General features: G+C 45.4%; 1 protein-coding gene across 7 annotated transcripts in view; it reads left to right on the top strand.

The window, feature by feature from the left end:
• The window catches only part of MOB3B (MOB kinase activator 3B), a 238,454-nt gene that overhangs the window by 190,764 nt on the left and 26,130 nt on the right, over positions 1 to 21,560 (top strand). For 5 of the 7 annotated variants that reach the window (XM_067744559.1, XM_067744554.1, XM_067744557.1 and 2 more), the window contains one exon: positions 12,996 to 18,205. The exons of the other annotated variants lie outside the window; for them this stretch is intronic. In XM_067744559.1, coding sequence (XP_067600660.1) covers positions 12,996 to 13,111 — 116 coding nt within the window. In that variant the 3' untranslated portion in view covers positions 13,112 to 18,205. Of the gene's footprint in view, positions 1 to 12,995; positions 18,206 to 21,560 lie in introns of those variants that run through there. 7 annotated transcript variants of the gene reach the window in all.

Below are 21,560 nucleotides of genomic sequence, written 5' to 3'. Positions count from 1 at the left end.
CCCTTTATGTAAAATTCATGTTGTTTTCATGGTTCATTAATTGGGAATCTGAGAAGAAGAAAAAAAGCCCTTTTCCTCCTCTCATACGCTGAAAGCCATCGAAGTTTAGTTATCAGGGAGTCAGGCACGTGCAGAGTTTACTCCATTCTTATCTCACGTGCGTTTTCTTTTTTTTTTAATTTTTATTGGAGTATAGTTGATTTACAATGTTGTGTTACTTTCTACTGTACAGCAAAGTGAATCAGTTATGCATATACATATATACACTCTTTTTTAGATTCTTTTCCCATATAGGTCATTATGGAGTATTGAGAAGAGTTCCCTGTGTTATACTTATTAGTTATCTATTTTATATATAGTCTTACTGATGTACCATCACTGCTGTCCCAGGATAGGAGAGGTATTTATGACCAGGTCGATTTTGGAAAGGCAGCTGGGGGACCGTTTATAACCCCATGGGCTTTAAAACAATAGAGTCCCACTGCTCGAGGTACCCATGGGGTGCAGACCAGTGCTAGCAAACTTTTTCTGAAAAGATCCAGATATTGAGTGTTTTGGCCTGTGGGCCACATCTACTCAGCTCCGCCATTGACATGGGAAAGCAGCCCTGGACAACACATAAACAGAGGGTGTCGCTGGGTTCCAACTTCACCTTTATTGATGAGGATTGAAATTTAAATGTCATGTAATGTTCATGCATCAGGAAGTATTACTCTTCTTTTGATTTTTTTTCAACTGTTTAAAAGTGTAAAAGTCATTCTTAGCTTATGGACCATACATCACAGGTGTGGATTGGATTGGGGCCAAGGACTGCAATTTCCAGGTCCCTGAAGTAGAGGAAAAACAGGATTCCAAGGCCCATGGACAAGATGTCAATGACAGATACTGGTTTAAGTTCCCGCTCTGCCAGGTATTAACCATGTAACCTCGGGCACGTCACTAACCTCTGCAAGTTTCAGTTTCTCCATAGGGGAAGCACAATGACCACCCCATAGAGACGAAAGTTACAAAGTGGGGCACAAAATGGTGATCAGGCCCTAAAGCTCTGGTGAGGCTACATTTCTCTCTTTGGGAGCTTGAGAACATGTTTCAGTTGGTGGTAGTCAAACTCCTAGCAATAGGTCTTATTTTATTAAAATGAAAATTAAGTTTGTTTCATGTCTATTTACCCCATCAACATAATACTTTGTTTCTACCAAAAGTATGAGATTGCTAAGAAACTACAAATTTCCTAAATTACAGGCTGACTGAGGAAGAAAAATCTCCGTATGTTTTCATCAGACACACAGTAGAGGTCTTATTAAGTGATGGCGAGCTCTGTCCTGTGGCGAATTCAGCCAGGCTGACCCTCTTCTATGGAATCCTTTGTTTTCCCCAGGGGCGGTAAATTCTTCCTCCTGGGACTCATGCCCTTGAACTTCAGGTTACACCCGAAATGACAAATGATGCTTCGTCAGGGTGTTTTGAATGTCGTCCAGAGCTGGACGCGTTTAGCTTCTCTCAGGATAACTAGAAGTCTGTGCCTGCAGCCTAACCTAGACTGGGAATGCTTTCCCAGCCTGTGTTCTTCCCTCCCCACCCCTGCCTCCCATGAAAAGGCCAAGTGACAGAAGCAAAGCGGGGGGAGTTCCTTACCTGCCCTCCCGCAAACAGTCCTCAGAGAACCGGGCAACCCGAGGGGTGGGCACTGGGCCGCGCTGAAATCTGTCCCATCCCTCCAAGGGCGTGCGTGCATTGAGTTACCCGTGGCTCACCCCAAAACAAGGGGCTTAAGTAGCATCTACCAGAAACCAGTCCAGCTGTGCTGACAGATGCAGGGCATGGGAGGCAGGGAGGCAGACCCCTCATGGCTGTGTGGGCCCCAAGCCAGGCTGTGGAGGAGGTGGGCAGGCAGAGATGGAAAGGAGGAGGGAGAAGCAACAGACCACCAGAGAGGGCCAGTACTGTGCCTTGTTGGGCTATAGTAGCATCGCTTTGAGCAGAAATCAGGCTGGATCCATGCACTGCCATGGTCAAGTGTTAACTAACACTGCACCAGCGAGAGGGGTGGGATGGGACGGGATGGGATGGGGGAAGACGTGGTTGGTAGATCTGCAGAGAAATCAGGATGTTAAAAAGCACGGAGTGGCAGATCGGGGGCTGGCAGCAGTCTGCCGAGTTGATCTCGAGAAATGCAGTGATGACGAAACGTTTTCGATTCATTCTCTTGCTTTCATGATACGCCGTGAGGCAGCCCGCCGTGCGTCCGTATCCCATCTCCTGTGGTTAAAGGAGAGAGCTCCAAAACTGTGCAGCTCTGCCCTTGTAAGAACAAGCGTAAATCAAGAGACTGAATGTGTTTACATAATGTGACTTATTTTTAATGTTTGCAGGATTTGGGGAAAGAAGAGCAGTTTGATTCTTGCATGAGTATGAATAAATATTCTCTGTGGGTGGCAGGTCTCTGTGTTTATCTATCCATACATGTGTATACATGTATGTGGGGGCGTGCATACGTGTGCACACACACCCCCGCGTGGGGTCCGCCCTCTGTGGCAGTGATGTGGGCTGCTGTTTAGGAACAGAATTAATCAAATAAATATTTTTCTTTCCTGTGTAGGGTGGTCTGGCCTGCCATGTTTCTATTTTTATTTCTTTTGGCTTACGTGCCACCCACATTCCTAAGAGAACGCAGAAGGAACATTTTTAATTTCTGTGTGATGGTTGGATCACGTGTATACTTGAATTGGGGAGAATTTTTTTAAACGTTTGCAGTCTGGCTGCCCTGCCTGCCTTAAAGGACTTCAGACCTGGGGATGCTAGCAAGGGAAGTCCGCAGCCCTGGCTGTGGGCCTCCCACGGACGGCTCCTCCGGTCATGGCCCCGGCCCGTCCACACTGCCCTCCCCCACCCCGGCGGCAGGGGCTGGTTTTAGAAGGCTGCCAACCCGAAGACTCAGCTGAAAGCACACGCAGATACGAGTGAAGATCCGTTCAGGGCGATGCCTTGGGTTATAGCAGACTGGTTAGGAAGACAGGCTTGCAACTTTCAACCTTGGCTACCCTAATGAATGATGTGACTTTGACCAAGGTACTTAACCCCAGTTCTGTCGTCTGTAAAATGAGGATAGTACCACTCACCCCATGAGACTGCTGTAAGGACTGAATGAAGTCGTGAGTATAAAGCGTTGAGCACAGTTTGGCACATAGAAAGAAGGGCCGGAAGTGTAGCTACTGCTCTGTGAGCTGCACAATACACTTTTGCTGATTCGTTAAGGCTGGGATACTACTGCCCCATCTTACTCACTGCATCTTTGGTGACCTGGCACTACTTCATTTATTCATTCATCAAGTTATTCATATGTATAAAGCCTTGTTCCAAAAATCATTTAAGGTGGCTGGTGTCAGTCTCCCCCTGGAATTCCTTCTCCATCTAACAGACACAACGACGTTAAGAAAAAAAGTTTTTAAAAATGTTCAGGCCAGGTGCGCAACTCTCGCCCGAGGCACCTGCTCTTTGCTCCGTGGTCTGTCTGTTCTTAGGAACAGAAGCTTCCGGGCCCAGAAGCCTGGCCCACAGGATCACAGGGGAGAGCAGCACCCTCAGGGCTTCGAGGCCCTGAGGGCAGAAGGAAGTGCTCTGCACCCAGGGGTGGGACCACGCAGACTCCTGGGCAGCTCACAAGTGAAGACCCTCAGCGATCTCGATCTCTGGAACCAGCTCTGAATGGTCCAGTTCACCCAAGGAGATTGCACTGGGCTCGCGTTTCTGGGGAGCGTGTTGGGTGGCCCTGCTGTAGGCAAAGGCTTAATCATCCTCACTGGCTCTGCCCCGCAGTGTGGGCGGAACCGAGGGCTCCTTACAGAGTCCTGCCCTGGGAGGCCCCACCCATGGAATTACCTGCTCTCCCCCCCACCCCCCCACCCCCCCCCCCGCCCCCCCGCAATTGTCAAGGCACTTGGGAAAAGGTCAATGTCATAGGTGCAGCTTTGTGGATTCTGGAAAGCGAGAGGAGAAACACTGCAGCAGGGGAGAGCTGGCCTCCTCTGGGTGGGTGAGATGCATGGCCGCCCTGTGCCCAAGGGTGGCAGGAGCTGCCCCCCTGTTTCTACCTTCTGAAGACTAGCTGTCCCACAGGGATTGGGCAGGAGAGTGGCTGGGGATGTTTTGTACCTGCTTGTTTGCTTTTCTTTTCTCCTCCTCTCTCTTGTTCCAGGGATTTCCCTGCAGCAAACAGCCTGGTATTTTACTGGGCTCCCCCTTGAAGTGAAATACTGCCCTTCAGAGCTAAGGCAGACGCTCTCTGAGGGAGAGCTAACCACCAGGCCACATTCTTAGCACCCAGCCCTGGGGCCATCCGGGATCGTCTTTCTCTCTTTCCTTTTCCCCTGAGGCCTGTTCCCTTTCCCTGAGTTCTCTGTCTCCCATCCGGAGACACTTACACAGGGCGTGAAAGGATGAACAGGTGTGTTCTGGGCAGGCTAAGGAAACGGGGCTCTCGTGCAGAAACAAACAGAAGCAAGGTGTGTGCAAGGCTGGAGGGGGGCAGGTCCCAGAGTCCTGCAGTCACTTAATTTGCTGAGACTTTTTCTGGTAGGAGATGGAGGGAAGTGGAAACAAGTTTTGTGCGTTTCTGGATGTTCAGCAGCAGCTTTCCAGCCTGCGCTGCTGATGATACCAGCAGAGATTAGAGAGTGTAGGCCTTTGGCCTTGTCTACACGTTGGAATCACAAGGCAGCATGGTATCATGGGAAATTCTGAGTCCTCCAAACTGGATGATTCGAAGACAACAACTGATTTTGATCCCCGTCATCAAGTACCTTGCACAGCATCACTTCCTCCCTAAAGCCACCCGTGCCGGTTCCTCGAGTCCTTCTGACACTGGTGTGGCCCTGCTTCTCACAGCGTCATGATGCTAGAAGAGTCCTCGTTGAACCCTGGTCCCTGCCTGCACTCAGGAATCACCCCACGTTGCCCCATGAGGCTCAGCTGACCATCATAGCGTCCTTGCTGATGCCAGCTCGCTTTTCTTTTGGTTCTCATCCTCCCTGCTCCTCCAGGAAAACTGCCGTTTCCAAAGGGACTTGCTTTGCTACCCGTGGGTTAGATCCCGAGATAAGGAAATAGCAAAATATCTGCTTGACCTCTGGTGTAGAAAGATGGCCAGAGGGAAATGGGTATGGTCAGGAGCTGAGGACCCCAGGGGGCGGGTGGGTTAGGGGTAGTTCTGGTGAAATCCTAGCATGGGCATCGGCAGCTCTTTGTTTGGAATGGGGTGGTGGGGAGAGCAGACCCTTGAGAAATGGAATTTTCGAGATGGTCAGCATTTTCCATCCACACACTTGTTAGGGGAGGGGAAAAGAGCCAATAGCAAAAGAAACAAATGGATAATATGGATACAACTTGGAGGTTTTAAAGTCTTTAAGAAGTGGAATCTGTAGGATGCAAGGCTGCGCAGAAAGTCATTTTGCTGACCTGGCTGCCAACCCCCCCGGGGGCCTAACCAAGTTGTCGGGAATGAAGACGTCTTCTCAGTTACAGGGTTTACTCATATCCCATCCCCCCAGCCCAGCCAGAAATGTGGTCCCTGTAATTCACGCTGCAGTTCAAACCCACTTTCCCAAATCTGTCTTCATCTGAGAGGAGGCTGAGGAGAGGTGAGGGGTGGCCATGCTCCAGCTTAGGGGGCTGCCGGGAACTGGGGGGCCCTGAGGCTGTGCTGCTGGTTGGTCACAAGGAAGCACATTAGAAAAGGAGCACACCTCCCCCCGGCCCCCCTCTCCCTGCCCTGCACCTTGGCCCTTTTTGGTGGACTCACCGTTTTCCTTTGTCTTTTTGGCAACTATCACCTTAACATAGTGCCTTTAAAATGTGTTGGTGGAGCTCCATTACTGGAGAAGGAAAGTGTGTGTGTGTGTGTGTGTGTGTGTGTGTGTGTGTGTACCTATGTTCTGTTAGATGAGAGGCTGTTGATTGAATACTTCCCTCTTTCTGCCAGAGCTAACGATATGCTGTGTGTTTCAAGCTACCCTGTTTCCGTGGTGGCTGGTGGTGGGAAGGACCCGCTTACACAAAGGTCATTTTCACGAAGCGCTGGGCCCAGTGTTCTCATTCTTATCACACTGCTGTGCCTTCTATACCCACCTTCCTTTCGTCCCTTTGTGTCCTGTTCTTCCTAAATCATTGCTTTATTTCCAATATTTCTTCCTCCCCTTTCTCCTTCTTGTTTCTCAGAACTAGCAGAAAGTTGGTGAATTAAAAACAAGAAATTGGCTTTAAAATGCTGTTGCTGTAGCACTTCTGTGCCCAATATATGTTAAAACACTAGAAAAACGAAGAACCTCAGTCCTTTTCTTTATTTCTCCTCCCAGTGGAGTAATAGAAACAGGATGTATTTAGTCTGCTTACTTGTTTTTGTTTTTGAGGCAACCAAATCTGACCCTTATCCTTCCACTTGGCTAGCTGCGTGAACTTGGACACGTTACTTCAGTTCTCTGAGCCTGTTTCCTCATCTGTAAATTAGAATGAGCAATGCCTACTTCACAGAGTTTTGAGCAAGAAGTACACACAATAAATATAGGTGCCTCCGCCGTAGTAGGTATTCAGTTTGTATTTTCCTCTACCTCGTGTTTTACTGGGCCTTTAAGACCTAATAATTGTTCATCTTCATTGGATTTTTGTCTAATTAGAAAATATTTTTACAGCCCCTTGTATGTGGCAGGCCTTGTGCACCAGGGTCCAAACAGAAACAAGATAGGGTTCATCTCTTCCAGAGCAATCTCTTGCTGGAACCAGGAATTAATATTGTGTCATAGAACAATGTGAGAGGTACTGTGGGCACAAAGGGAAAGCAGAAGAGGACTACCTGAGACTTCTTGGGGACGGGGTGGGGAGGGTAGGAGATGGTGTTCCTGAGGGGGGAAAATGGTCAAGGGTCTCGAAGGATGCTGGAGTTGGGAGAAAGGTGTTTTGGGAAGAGAGGAGCAAAGGAAAGCATATATAGGGGCATTGCTGTGGGCTCAACGGTAGACAAGGAGAGTTGGGGAGTGACGGCCGAGTGGTTGAGTAGTCTACACCAATGTTAGATGCTAGAGTTGGGACTTAGTTTGAAAGCTGTGGAGAGCCATTTAGGTTTTAGGTCTACGTGGAGGAGAGCCAGTAATGCAAGAGGGATTTTCCTGAAGCACACTGAGGTGACTCTTAAGAAATCCTTGTGTACACAGGTTGCCTCTCTGAAATCAACATGGAGTGCAGGGTCCACAGGTCAGGAGTCCTGGCGCCGCCATTTATCAGTGGTCCCACCCTCGGCAAGTCACTTCCTCCCTCACAGCCGGGTCTTCACATCTCTGGAATGAAGGTCTTGGACTAGATCACATCCAGGTGTCCTCCCAGCTTGAACAGTATAGTCCGTGATCCTGTGATTCTGTCACTCCTTTTTGGAGCTCATTTTATCATTCCTAATGTTAACTTATTCATATGGTTATGCTAGCATGATGACTGACACCTAGCAGACATCACATTTCTTTCTTCCATGTGAAAATTCGATTACTGGGATATGTGATGGTATGGTGTAGTAAGCTAAGTCAGTTGGTTTCTTTGTAGTCTTGGTCGGGTCAGAAATTATTTGCGTGACACGGAATAAATCATTTTACTTCTCTGGACAGTTTATTCCCTCCGTGGCCAGTTCTCAAAATGGCTACACTGAGAGATAAGAGAAAGATTTGACTCGTAGAATTCACACAAGTTTGTTCCATGTATATTAAAACAAACAAACAAACAAATAAAACTTTCAAATGCTAGCAAAGATCTCGATTTTAATTTTAAATGTTTTAGATCAGAAGTGGCTGAGTATCTTATGCAGAAGATATGCTGATTTCATCCACCACCACCGTTCCCCACGAAGACTAGGCAAAATCATTTTAACTTCATTTCCAAAACTAACTATGATTTCAATGTGGAGATTTGGTCTACTTCTCTCTTTTTTTTTTTTTTTTTTTTTTTGCGGTACGCGGGCCTCTCACTGTTGTGGCCTCTCCCGTTGCGGAGCAACAGGCTCTGGACGCGCAGGCTCAGCGGCCATGGCTCACGGGCCCAGAGGCTCCGCGGCATGTGGGATCTTCCCGGACCGGGGCACGAACCCGTGTCCCCTGCATCGGCCGGTGGACTCTCAACCACTGCGCCACCAGGGAAGCCCCTACTTCTCTCTTTTTTTTTAAATGACTGAAGCTTATTTTTTAGGAAAAATTACATGTATATTAAAAATATCTAAAAAGCTAGAGAATATGTAAAAGGCAAATGTCGGAAATAGAAAACATATATTATTCCATTCACCCAGAGGTAAACTTATCATGCTGGACTCATACTTTATATTTTTTCCTAATATAATTGGATCAAACCATACATACTGTTACGTGACTTGACCAAAATATCCCTCATCGTATATTACTATATAACAAAGTTTTAAGTGTCTGTTCAGATTCAGGCAAGATGAAATGGTGAGTTCCTGTGCTGGTAGAAAGCAGTGTGATGCAGGTGTGTGCAAAGTGATGGAGGAACTTGGGAAGGGAGCTAATTAACCCTTTCTGACCTTGAAGGATATCAAAGTTTGCCAGGCATAGAAGGGCAGAAAGCATTTGCCAGATGGAAGAAACAGCCGATGAGAAGCTACTAGAAACGTTACAGACCGGAGCTGTTGGAGAACGGGGAGGAGTCTAGTTTGCCTGATGGGTGTGGTGAGTGGGCCGGGCTTCAACAGGAGGTGAGCAGGGTGGGTGGATCCAGTTAAGAACAGCTTTGTTTGCCAGGCTGCGGAGTGTGGACTTTGTTCTGCTGAGAGTCGGGAATCAGGGACTTTGCAGAATCAAGTTCTGCCGCAATGGTACCGACTGAGCACAACCAAAACCTGACCTTACTCTTTCCTTAAGAATGGCTTTTTAAAAATCTGGGTGCTTGAAAAGTCTTCATGTACAAGCCAAATACAGCCTTTAGGAACATTTCTCAGAAAATTCACACTACCTCTGCAGAAACCTCTTCAGCGCCTGCTGGAGTTCTTTAGTGGACTTAATACATGGTGGGTTCAGATAACTCCTGCAATGGCAAATTCATCCCTACGGAGCAAACTGCATAGGAGTTGTTTAAGCCACTCTCCCCGATAGGAAGGAACGTGTGTTGGCACTGCTGGATGCCTGCAGGAGGGCTGTGATGAAGAGGAAAGCCATAGAACCCAATATTGTCTGGTTTTTGTTTGTTTTTGGGTTTCTTTGCGGTACGCGGGCCTCTCACTGTTGCGGCCTCTCCCGTTGTGGAGCGCAGGCTCAGCGGCCATGGCTCACGGGCCCAGCCGCTCCGCGGCATGTGGGATCTTCCGGGACCGGGGCACAGAACCCGTGTCCCCTGCATTGGCAGGCGGACTCCCAACCACTGCGCCACCAGGGAAGTCCTGTCGAGGGGGTGGGGGGGGGGTTCTCAGAACCAGTTGGTTTTTAGCCAGCCCATTGGCGCCACCCAGTGGGAAATCGCTAGAATACAGCTGTGAAGGCTTGTAGGCTTTTGCAGGGCGGATCCAACTGAGACGTCCTTCCTGAAGTTTCAGATCTATTTCAACCATTCATTCCCTGTAAGAATGTTAAGAGGCCTCATAGTAAACAGTTTTTCTCCTGCATTTGAGGCTGCACGGTGTGGTGAGGAAAGCACTGGTCCTGGCTTTTCACAGACTAACTCAGTGGCTTTGCTTAAGTCCCATATCCTCTCTCAATCTTTTCCCTCTTCTGCTTTCCTTAAAAAAAAAAAAAAAAAGCCTTCCATATTTCTTGTGTCTATAGTCTTTTAGTGGCATAATTGTTTTAGTATTTACCGATTGCACTTGTAACTCAAAGTGGCATCAGTCTGGATAAAGAAAACCTATCTCTTTGGCATTTTGAAAATTCAGGAACGATTGCAATTAATTGTTAATTAATATAAGTCAATATCACTCAGATGCATATTCATAAGAATGTCTCAGAGGCTTAAACCATGGTCATGTGGTGTAGTGGAAAGAGCTGGCCTTTGCGTCCAGATAGATCTGAATTTAAATCTCTACTTCTGCCACTTTCTGTGTGACTTTGATAAGTTATTCTCTGTCTCTGTGCCTGTTTCCTCATCAGACCAATGGGGATGGCAAAGCTTACTTCACGGGATCAGGGTAAGGGTTACATGAAGTGATATCTGTAGAGCCATGAGGGACACCGAGACTAAACAACAGCAAACCTTGGTTTGATGGAAGCAACTGTTACCATTTAAGCTCGGCAGCTCACTGTTCACCATACCTGTTCACCCTGAGCACATCACTTCTGCTCTGAGGCCTGAATTCCTCTTCTGTCAAAGTTTTACAGAGGCAATGATATTAATATAACCACCTGAAGCACCTGCAACTCATAGGGGCTTAACAAATGCTAGTTCCTTTCTTTCTGTAATCCTGACCCATTGCAAATAATTATGAGAATTAGTTATAAAGGCAAAGTTGTCTTCATCCCATGATCTCTCCTTCACTCTCTTGCTCTCACTCTTTCAAACACACCCACACACACCCGCACACACACACACACACACACACACTTTGTATTCCCACCTAATTCCCACCTAATTTTTCCCATCTCTGTCACAAAAAGTTAACCAAAAACACAAGAACCTTTGGAAGCTTAACAGAGGAACAGCAAATGCCTTTTCAGGTTGTCATCATCTATTTCCATCCCCCCACACCAGGTGCGTGGGTCCTTATTCAAATAGCTGTGCGCTTACCTGTCTCCCCACCCCTGCGTCCCCATCCTGCCCTGGCCCCCCTGCTCCAGCCACAGCAGCATCAGATCCCTGGCGGGCTCCACCTCGACTGTGCTTCCCTCCAGCCACAGCCCCTGTTCTCCAGTCCCCCTTCTCCCACCCTCACCTGTCAGACTCTTCCTCCTCTAGGTTGTGGAGTCCATCTCAGTGGGTACGTTATCAGAGAAGTCTTCTCAAGGCTCTGTCTTCCCAGCACACAGTGGCTGCTGCCATGTTTGTGTTTCTGGAGAGATCAGGAAAGGGAATGAATGCAGACTCTGTCCATGAATACTTTTTAACCTTCCCACTCACCTCAAGTAGGCATCACTGGTCTGCTTCACAGATGAGGACACTGGGAGCCCATTCATTGCTGGATTGCACAAACATTTTATCCATCATCACTTGCCAGGCACTGGGGACACAGCACAGACCACAGACACAGCCCTTTTCTCCATGGGTCTTACAGGCTCTTACAAGGGATGAATCCAGGAGGCAGGAGTGAAACAGAAAGACTATCCTGGTTGTGGAGAAGGGTGCTATGGAAGAGCAGAAGAGGAGGTGATGCCCTATTCTGGAGGTTCGGAAGGGTATCCCTAGAAAGGGGCCACTTCAGCTAAGACCCAAAGGTTCAGGGAGGTCACGCAGGGTGGTAGTGAGGGCAGAGTGGGATGGGTGGATTGGGTTCTACCATGCCTCATCTCCTCCTCTAAATATTAACATTTATGTCATTGTATTTTATACTGTTTTCTCCCTGATAGACTGTAGTTCCTTGAGAACAGTGACCTCATCTCCCAGGCACCTGGTCCATAGCACAAGTACGGAGCATAAGTAAATGGTCACTTAATTTTTCAATATACGTATCTCTACATAATTGCCTTGCTTAATATTATAAGGGTGCAAAAGTACCTAGATTCTGTTCTGTATATTTGGTTATTTTTTTAGCCAGCACATTGGTATCGTTTTCTAATCGAGTCTCTGAGCAGCTGGCACGCCTATTCGCAAGCTCCTGTTACTCAGATGTTTCCTATTTGATAGGGGGCGCTGGAGGGTGAGCTGGGGTCAGCGTGCAAGAGAGGTAGCAGCTGGCGTCAGCTCTGCAGCAGGTGGACCTCAGAAGCGGTTCATTCATCTAACTAAAATATATGAAACGTGTCCTCCTAAATGCCACAAGGCACAAGCCTCCTTCTCAGCCTGCGATCCAGGACATTCTTAAGGATGAAAGAGGAGCTGCTGCCCTGTGCCAGGCACTGTGCTAGTGAGGGTTTCTTCTTCCTGACACCTTGGAGCTCACAAGTAGAGCTAACCCACATGCCCGTCGCCCATGTGTGTGCACGCGCGCGCGCGCACACACACACACACACACACACAGGTGTACAAACTGGCTCCTTGCACGCAGACCTCCAGGTGGGCACAGGTGGGGGGCGTGGCTGATGCACAGTGGGAGGGGCGGGAGTGCCTGAAGGCCTCCCAGGCAGATCAGAGTCATCTTGCTGGAGTTGGGAAAATGAATGGCAGTTAGCCAAGAGAGCAGGGCGTGATAGGAGCAGGCCACGGGCAAGGGTCTCGCCTGTGCAGAGCCCCAGAGAAGGAGAACAGATGGCACATTTGGGATCTATAAATGCCCACAAGAGCATTTATAGAAAGGCCAGCTGGTTGTGGTTGACTGTCAGACGCACTGGGATAGTCTTCATTTCTATTAAGAAATGTCCTTCCTCCCACTTTTCTCGACTTGTACCTATCCTTCATTTTTTTCATCTTTGACTGAAACTTACGTAAAGAGAAATTGTGCTCTACTGTAAGAAAAACAGCCGTCTAAATCCAATGATCATATCAACCAGTAAGTGATACTTCACTCCTGATGGGGAGACTGCTGGGAGTGGTGGAGACTAGGGCAAACTGGAGAGTGTATTCTGCATCTGAAGAGGAAGGCAATTCTCAACTCAGCTGCCCAGTGGCTCCAGATCTTGCAATTTTTCCAAAACACAGAGCAACCTGGAATTTTGGCAAGTTAGCTGAGGTTTTTAAAACATTGCTTTGATTTAAAAAAAAAAAAAGCCTGCAGCCAGTGGAACACATCCGTATGCAGAGCCTTATTCCTGGGCCATGCTTGCAACCTCTGGCTTAAAGGCTCCAGAGGTTGCCAGGGTATTTTCAGAATCCTTCAACAAGTCATTGCTCTGCTTATAGTTACTCCTAACCATCCTTCTCCCCCTGCTTTCCAGAAAGAGATGACGAGCAGGATGTGTCACTAACGCCCCATCTTACCCTACGGAAGAAAGAGGAAAAGCTGTTTCCTCCTGGAGTCCCGGGCCGGCAGGAGGGAGACCTCCCTGGCTGAAAAGGCGCACCTACTTCCGGGAGCAGGCATGCTGGAGACCGGCGGTGACTCCTGAGAGATGTTCCCCGCTCACCTCGTGTGCTCTTAACCGTCTGAGCGCTGCTAGTCGTGACCTGTGGACCTGGCCAGGAGAGAAGGACGGCCCCTCACCCATCCTGGAGGAAGGAAGCCTCTGCACTTACATGCGTGTCGCAGTTCTGCCTGTGACCTGCCACCTAAGCTTTACTGGAATTCAGGTTTTGAGACTGAGATACTTACCTGTACTTTTCCACTTACCTGTCTCGTCAGCCGGCTGCCTTTTCTGTAACGTGTTTTCTGAGTACCCAGTGAATTTTGGAGCTCTGGACGCACAGCCAGTTTTTCTCTAACAAGCCTTCCTGTGCGGTCCCTGCAGGCTCTGGCCCTGATGCCGTGGTCTTGGCTGGGAGGTCCGTCCCACAGCATCAGTGCAGTTTCCCCCATAAGCAGTTTGACCAGGGACCACTCCACGGGGTGGCTTGTCTTGCCCCAGATAGGGTCTGCACACTTTCATAGCAGGGAGGAAACTGGTCTCTAGCCTAAGGCTAACTAGTTACCAGTTCACCCTCAACAGAATGTGCTTTTTATAACCACACCATTCCTTGTCTCTTCCGTTCAAGATGTTTTTTTTTCCCTGATTTCCCCGAAGAGAGAAATAAAAGGAAGTTATAAATGACCAAGAATGATCAGCAGACGCCCTGAGCCAAATTAGTGCAGTGTTTGTTCCTTATTAAAGGGTGTGGTGGCTATCTTCGAACAATACTGAAATTTCAGTGGAAAAAAAAAACCCAACAAAAGTACAATGGGTCATTTGGTGCCTGTAGCTCAAATGCCCCGCCCACTGATTCTTAATCGCCCCAGACGGCCCTCTGAGCTTCTAGATCCAGCCGATGTTTTCTTCCTCTTCCTCTGCGCTCTCCCTTCCTCTGCCTTATGATATTATGGCACAAAGTTAATTTCTGCCCGGAGGATGCTGGGGCCACAGTTGCCAAGGTAACGGTGGAGCTGGAGCCAACTTCCTTCTCCCATCCTTCCCAGTGTTTCTATCCCAGTAGACAGAATCATTCTGTGCTACATCTGCCTTTTGAAAGCTAAGTGACTTTTAGCTGAAGCAATGTTGCCTTCTCTGATTCATTCGCAAAACCGTGGTGGTCATGAGAGCCTATGACTAGGGGGTGATGATACTTGCAGTGAGCATTTGAATTCGACAAAATAGCAGTTGGTGGAAGGATGTAGATAAGAATGTATTAGGGCATTTCAATGTAATACTGATTAAAGAATAACTCAACAGCTCTGATTTTGTTTCATTGCATGTAATGTGTTAAAACCATTTGGAGCTGCTTGCGAGAGCCTAGAAAGGCATGAAGTCTTTCTTGGTCCAAACAGAAAGGGTCAACTGTCTGGGCACCGTGGCATTCTGTGTTGACCTAACCCGGCAAACCGACCCTTGCTTTGTATCTCGTCAAAGTTGTCTCATGGAATCCAAGTGCTGCTACCTCTCTCCATATTGTTGCGCTCTGATCAACAACAAACGTACCTTTTTTGCTTTTTGGTTTTTTGCTTCCTAAGTAACTTCGAGAGGACAAGATAGGCGAAGATTTTTCTCAGCATCATTTTTGGCTGAAAGGATATCTGACTGTCCTAAGCATCTGGAGATCAGACAAATGAGCCCGTCTTCCCGACCCGTGCACGATGCAGTTAGTGCCACGTGGGAGTGTTGAGCAGTGAGACAGAGAAATGACAGCATGGAGCCCAGGCCCTGGGAGGAACTCTGAAGCTCTGCACAATGGAAAACACAGGAGTTTTGCATTAAAAAGTTGACTAAGTTGGGCTTCCCTGGTGGCGCAGTGGTTGAGAGTCCGCCTGCCAATGCAGGGGACGCGGGCTCGTGCCCCGGTCCGGGAAGATCCCACATGCCGCGGAGCCTCTGGGCCCATGAGCCATGGCCGCTGAGCCTGCGTGTCCGGAGCCTGTGCTCCGCAACGGGAGAGGCCACAACAGTGAGAGGCCCGCGTACCGCAAAAAAAAAAAAAAAAAAAAAAATGGACTAAGTTCCGGTATTTCAATAATGCCTGATCAAGTAGGATGCTGGACTCTGAAGACTTCTGTTATGAAGTCTTTTGAAGGTTATTTTCTGTTAACTGTTTGTGCATATGCAATTTCCACTCAATTAAAAAAAAAATCCAGAGTTTTTTAAAACTTCTTGGAACAATTTCCCCCTGGTTGTATTGCTCGCTGCGCTAATCGGCACTTCTAGGGTAAGTGCTGGCAAACCACTCTTACGTTTTAATTACAGCCTGTTCCTATTCCCGTAGAACTTTGTTTGGCAAATTCTGAAGAAAATCATTACAGACGATCTTTTATCTCTTTGGCCTGACTACATCCTAAGTACCTCTCCTGGCAAATGGAGATCTGAGCTCCTGGCATCTCTTCAGGCATCTCCTACTCTCTGGGTCTGAGATTGACATCTTGCTTCTTCCTCCTAACCTGGCTCGCTCTCCCTCATTTCCCACTATTTTTTTTTTTAGTTGAGTAATACATGTATCGATGATTTTCTTTTTTTTTTTTGAGAAATGTCAAAGTGGAAATTTCAAAAAGGAAAGATTACAATGACATCCATATACCCGTAGTTGTCATTCTCTTTAGTTAATGGATTAGAGTCCTTCTCTTATGTATGTGTGAGGTGTGTGTGTACGTGTGTGTGTGTGTGTGTGTGTGTGTGTGCGTGCGCGTATGTGCGTCTTTCATGACACTGACATTAGTAAAGAGTTCTGGCTGGTTTGTTTGTAGAATGTTTCACAATCTGGCATTTTTTTCTGATTGTTTCCTCATTATTAGATTCAGGTTAAACATTTTTTAGCAAGAATACTATGTAAGTGATGTGTTTCTTTCCTTTTGCATCGTATCAGGAAGCATATAATGTCTAGTTGTCTCTTTTTATGATAAATATTAAGCTTGATCAGTGGGTTGAGGTGTCGTCTGCCTGATCCATTCATTATAAAGTCCCATAATTCATTATAAAGATCTGAAGTTCCGTATGCATACATTTTATAGAGTGTGAGACTGTACGTATGTGCTTTCCTTTCCTAACATTCACAAAGAGGTCCAGGATCTCCAAAAGATTACAGCCATTGCAGTTAGATGATATAGCAGTGACAGAGAATTCATCTTTTCCCATTTAACAGAAGAGGACACAAAAAGTTTCCCTCTGCAGGTAATGCATGAGTATACTGACTAATGAGAATTTGTGCGGTCCCTGAAGCCAGAGTTAAGACATATATAACTTTTTTTTCTCCCATCCTCAGTGACCTCCCATTCAGACCGATGGTTTATTTTAAAGAGCGTGCATTTTCATTGATGGTGATTGCCCAAGGGTGCAACAATTGATTTGGGTGGGGAGGAAATCTTATATATTACACTGGGTCATGGCCTGACCATAGTACATAGACAGATGTGAAGTATATATGTCGTATTAAATTTCCGTAGGGATAGGGAGATGATTAGGAATAAAATGTCTAAAAACGCTCTGTAGGAGGATGATAATTTTAAAAAATTGAGAAATACCCATCTGGAGTCAGTTTCTACTTCTGAGGTTTCTCATTTTCTCTTCCTGGGGTGTTTGCTCATTTCTGAGCGCCAGGATGAATGGAAGCAACTTCGAGAGATTTCTTAAGCTATTCCTTCTACCCTCCCAAACCACATCAATAATATTCCAGGTGAAAAACCAATTCTCCTCTCAACGATCTTCAGGCACAGAAATTCTGCAGCATCCTCTGGTATAACCCACAGACCAGATTCAATCTGAAATCCTTCCATTCAACTTGAGTTAAACTATTATCTATGCGTTTCAGCTCACCTTTTCTAGTATCCCACATTAAGACCCAAAGACTGTATAAGTAAAAACATACTAAATGAGAGCTTTATTTGCATGGCCACTAAATATTTGAAGACTGTTACCAGTTGTCTTTCAGCCTTCCTCCATTTATCATCTCCCAATGGTGGAATTCTCTTGGAAGTCTCGTTGCCCCACTGCTAACATTGCTGTACTTGAGCCTGAAACCTTCTCAAAGCTCTCCATGTCACTGTGCATTATGGATGTACCTAGCAGTGAACATTAAGAAATTACTGCACGCTGTCTCCAAACTATGTTGTGTCTTTGCTAACTCTTGACTTGATTTTATACACTTATAAATGTTCTTTTCTATTGTATTTGCCCGCACTAAATCCTTATCTATATTCTGTTCCGCCATTTTGCTTTTCTTCTTTAGCTTCCTTCCTTCCTACCTCTAGTGTTCCCTGTAAGATCACACTGAGTTATTTTGTTTTAATCCCCTCTTTAATTGGCAAAGCATTAGGGGACGTGGATAGAATTTCTCTTATCTTTTTGTGGTGATTATGTCATTCTGGTCATTAATGGAAGCACATCACTTCCTATGCTCTCTAACCTTACACCGCTTCCACACCCTATGGGTATCACACTGTGAGAACAAGAAATATCATAGGAAAAGTACAGCCACCAAGGAATGTGTACAAAGGCAAAATCACTAAAAGGAATCTGATGTGTCACTTGGTTAATACTGTTGTCCTTTGTGCTTTGATCATTTTCGTTCTTAATGAAATAGGTGATTCTCTCCTAGAATTAGTGAAACAAAGCGTGTTTTGGAACTAATGGGGGTTTTTTCCCTGCTTTTAAAAATATATCAACAAAAAAACTTATAACACGTTGTTTCCCTCTGGGCAGTTATTAATTCTGGGTAAGCAGTTTTCAATGAATAAATAAGGATTTTTGTAACTTTTAGAGGGAAGAGTCCATTTCTAATCTGACAGTTAAGCTGTTTTACTAGCTTTTAATGTTCTAATTTCAAAGTTTTTCAGTATCTTTTCTAATTGCATCAGAAAAAAGATTTAGCATATTTTTAGTTCCATTTGTGATTAAATTAAGGGTTTGGTTCTAAGAACAGACTAACAATGAAAAACAATTAAAATGCAAGATAAAACTAAAGGATATTTATGAAATCAGTTTTATGTGAGCTTAGGAATTCAAATGTTACAAATAAAAGACACATAACCATCTTCTATTTTGTCTTTTTTATGTGTTTGTTTTATTTCTTTAACAAGCATATTCTTCATCCTGCAATGATCCTGGAACAAATAAATGAAAAGAAAGGTTCACTCTACACAAAACTAATTCAAAATTTATTTTAGAACACATGCCCATATTCGTATTTTAGCAGAAGTTCCTTTATTCTATTACAAATTTTCCTGGGAGGGTGTCATGCCTATCGTGTAGCTTCTCAACAGATTAATGTTGTACATCTTTTTTCTGGCAGTAGGATTCAGTATTAAGTTTGGTAACAGCCTGACATATAAAGGTAATAAGTCTAGATTATAGAAAAAACTCATCAAGCAGAGTAAACAGACCTGAGGTTTAATCTCAGGTTTGCCACTACCTTATCTGTATGACCTTGGGTAGTATATTGAATTGTTATGAACTGCAACTGGGGTCCTAGATTTGTTCCTACGTAGCTTATAATTATTTTTGGACACTGATGTACGATTAAAATATTAACATATTTGGAAAAGCAGAAACATGTAAATTCTATATACTTCTATATTATTGATATTAGTACATTTACAGTCACTGTGTAATCATTGTAAATGAGTCCAAAAGTAGCCCCTGTTCCTAATAGCAACAATAGAATACTATGTCTGACGAAAGCTGTTTGTGACGAGGTGATTTCTAGACACAGGGCAGTGAGGAACGAGATTTCTGGAACTCAATCACACACATAAGGGTTTCTCTGTTTCTCAGTTCCACTGTCTGAAATGTATCCCAAGAAGTGACAGAGAGGCGGGCTATGGACGGAATTTGTCCTGCAGGCGTGTTTTGTTGGACCTACGAAGATTGTAGTTGTTGTTGTTGTTTAACTAGTACCGACGTTTAAAAATCGGAAAATTTGGGCTTCCCTGGTGGCGCAGTGGTTGAGAGTCCGCCTGCCGATGCAGGCGATACGGGTTCGTGCCCCGGTCTGGGAAGATCCCACATGCCGCGGAGTGGCTGGGCCCGTGAGCCATGGCTGCTGAGCCTGCGTGTACGGAGCCTGTGCTCCGCAAAGGGAGAGGCCACAACAGTGAGAGGCCCGCGTACCACAAAAAAAAAAAAAAAAAAAAAACCGGAAAATTTGACACATGAAAATTTCTGGCTTCTCTCACAAAATCAGAAAATCTGGCCACACAAGGCTTTTGTTTTCAGGAATCGGCTGCGAAGTGGCGGACCCATTTTGATGGAGTTTCTCTCTAATGTACCACTGTCCTCTTACACTGGGATGCTTCACTCATGTACATTTCTTACCACTCCCCTAAGGCATGTCAGGTCACAGCCCCTGCTTTACCATGTCTAGAGAGGCCCCTGAGGAAACCACTATTTTAATTTTCAAATGTGTCCCCATACACATTGAATACCTGGTGTATTATCATATTCTCCCTAGTAACCTACATTGTATTAATGATAATAAATGGAAAACTGTCTTAGAAGACAATAAATTCAAACCAGATGCCTTCAGTCCTTCCACCCAACAACAGCAAAATTGATACTCCCATAAGAAGTTTGCTTCCCGTGGAAGCTAAGCTGATCATTAAATCTATGCAGTCTTTCAATATCCTAAATTCTTAAATTTCAACTTTGCTTCCAAGCAGACTTCATTGCTACATTGACCAAAATGATAAAGAACTGTCATTGGGAAGCAATCGTAGTGTCATTTATAACAACTACATATTTTATCTGAGTTTTCTATTTCATGGTGAAGTAGGTTTTAACAGAACACGTTATTTTAACGGAAACTTCTTATTTTAATGCAGCATTCATCATCTAACTGAGTTTTAATGAAGACAAAAAAAAAAAAATCCCAGTACTTAATAAACTAAAACCCAAATGAGGACATCCAATTCAATCTAATTAAACTTTGATTGAGCTTATAAATATTACTGCATACTAGATTAAGTTGAATAACTGCTCCGGAGGAAATCGTATCATATCACTGAGATGTGACCTCACCTATAACCAAATCAGCAAAGGATAAGAGTGTAAGCATTTTCAAGAAATATATAGAACATAGAGGCACAAAGGTATCAACAGAATCCTATGTTTATTAACCCAGAAACAATATTTTGGATAACTGTTTCTCCATAACTGTGCATATAATGTCTCTACAATGATATATTTAGTATTGCTAAAAACTACATGCGGACATCCATCCATAAGAGGCAGCAGCATTTAGAAAAATCGTACATTGTGGCTTGTTTATTTATCTAAAGGCTAATTATTTCACTTAGGGCAAAGATGCTGAGGTCTTTTAGACAGGATGAAGTTTGGTGGGAGAAGTTAACATTGGCTGGACATGAGGAACTGGGCCGCCCACCCCTGCCCGGTCTGTGGATGAGAATATAGTCCCTTCTTTGCTCAAAACCTCGGATTAAAAGCCTTCAGTTCCCCTCTCTCCCTCCACTCCTTGCTGGTGTCACACATGCTGGTCACATTCACACTTATGGCCTCTGCGCTGGCTGTTCCCCTGCCTAGATGCTCTGCCCCCAAATACCCTCATGTCTAATTCCTTCTCCCCTCAAGTCTTTGCTTGAATGTCACCTTCTCACTGGGGCCTCTGCTGGTCACACCTGCCCACCAAGACTCACGGTCCCCCTTTCTCTGGGCAAATTTTCTTTTTCCCATAGCATCTGTGTTGTGTAATTTATTTACTAGGTTTATTGTGTATTGTCTGTCTCCCCCAACTAGAGTATAAATTCCATGTCATCAGGGATCTCTGTTTTGTTGGTTGATGTATACCTAGCACCTAGAAGAGAGTGTCTGGCACATAGTAGATGCTCAATAGACCTTTGATGAATGAATGAATGAATGAATGAATTCACATGGAAGACAAGTGCCTAATCAAGATCTGCTATCAGAGAGAGATTAATTAACAGCAATGTATAATAATGATAATATTAGATGCTACTAACACCAAAAGTATACATTTGAGTGCATACTCTTAGCACACGCTAAGCGTTTTACTTGGATTATCTCATTTAATGGTCATGATGAGGTGGGTTATGATGAGATAAGCCACCATGAGGTGGGTTATCTATGTGTGTCCCCATTTTAAAGTCAGAGTTACCTAAGTAATTTGCCTGAGGTCACAAGCAAGAAAGTGATGTCACACAGGGCTGCTCCAGAGCCCACACTCTGCACTAAAGGAGTCACCCCCCCCCCCCCCACCGTGAGGCATCATGGTCTTCCTCTCTATAGATACCGCGGCCACGTCATATAGCACTTCAGCCTTCAGTTTCTTTCCTGGCCATTTGTTAATGTGATTGTAGCAGTGCTTCTGTGACCAGTCCAGCTGTGGTCAGAAAGCATTTCTATTCACAAGATGTTCAT

The sequence above is a fragment of the Pseudorca crassidens genome, chromosome 7 (genome assembly GCF_039906515.1).
Source record: "Pseudorca crassidens isolate mPseCra1 chromosome 7, mPseCra1.hap1, whole genome shotgun sequence".
NCBI lineage: Eukaryota > Metazoa > Chordata > Mammalia > Artiodactyla > Delphinidae > Pseudorca > Pseudorca crassidens.
This window is presented reverse-complemented; position numbering and strand designations above follow the sequence as displayed.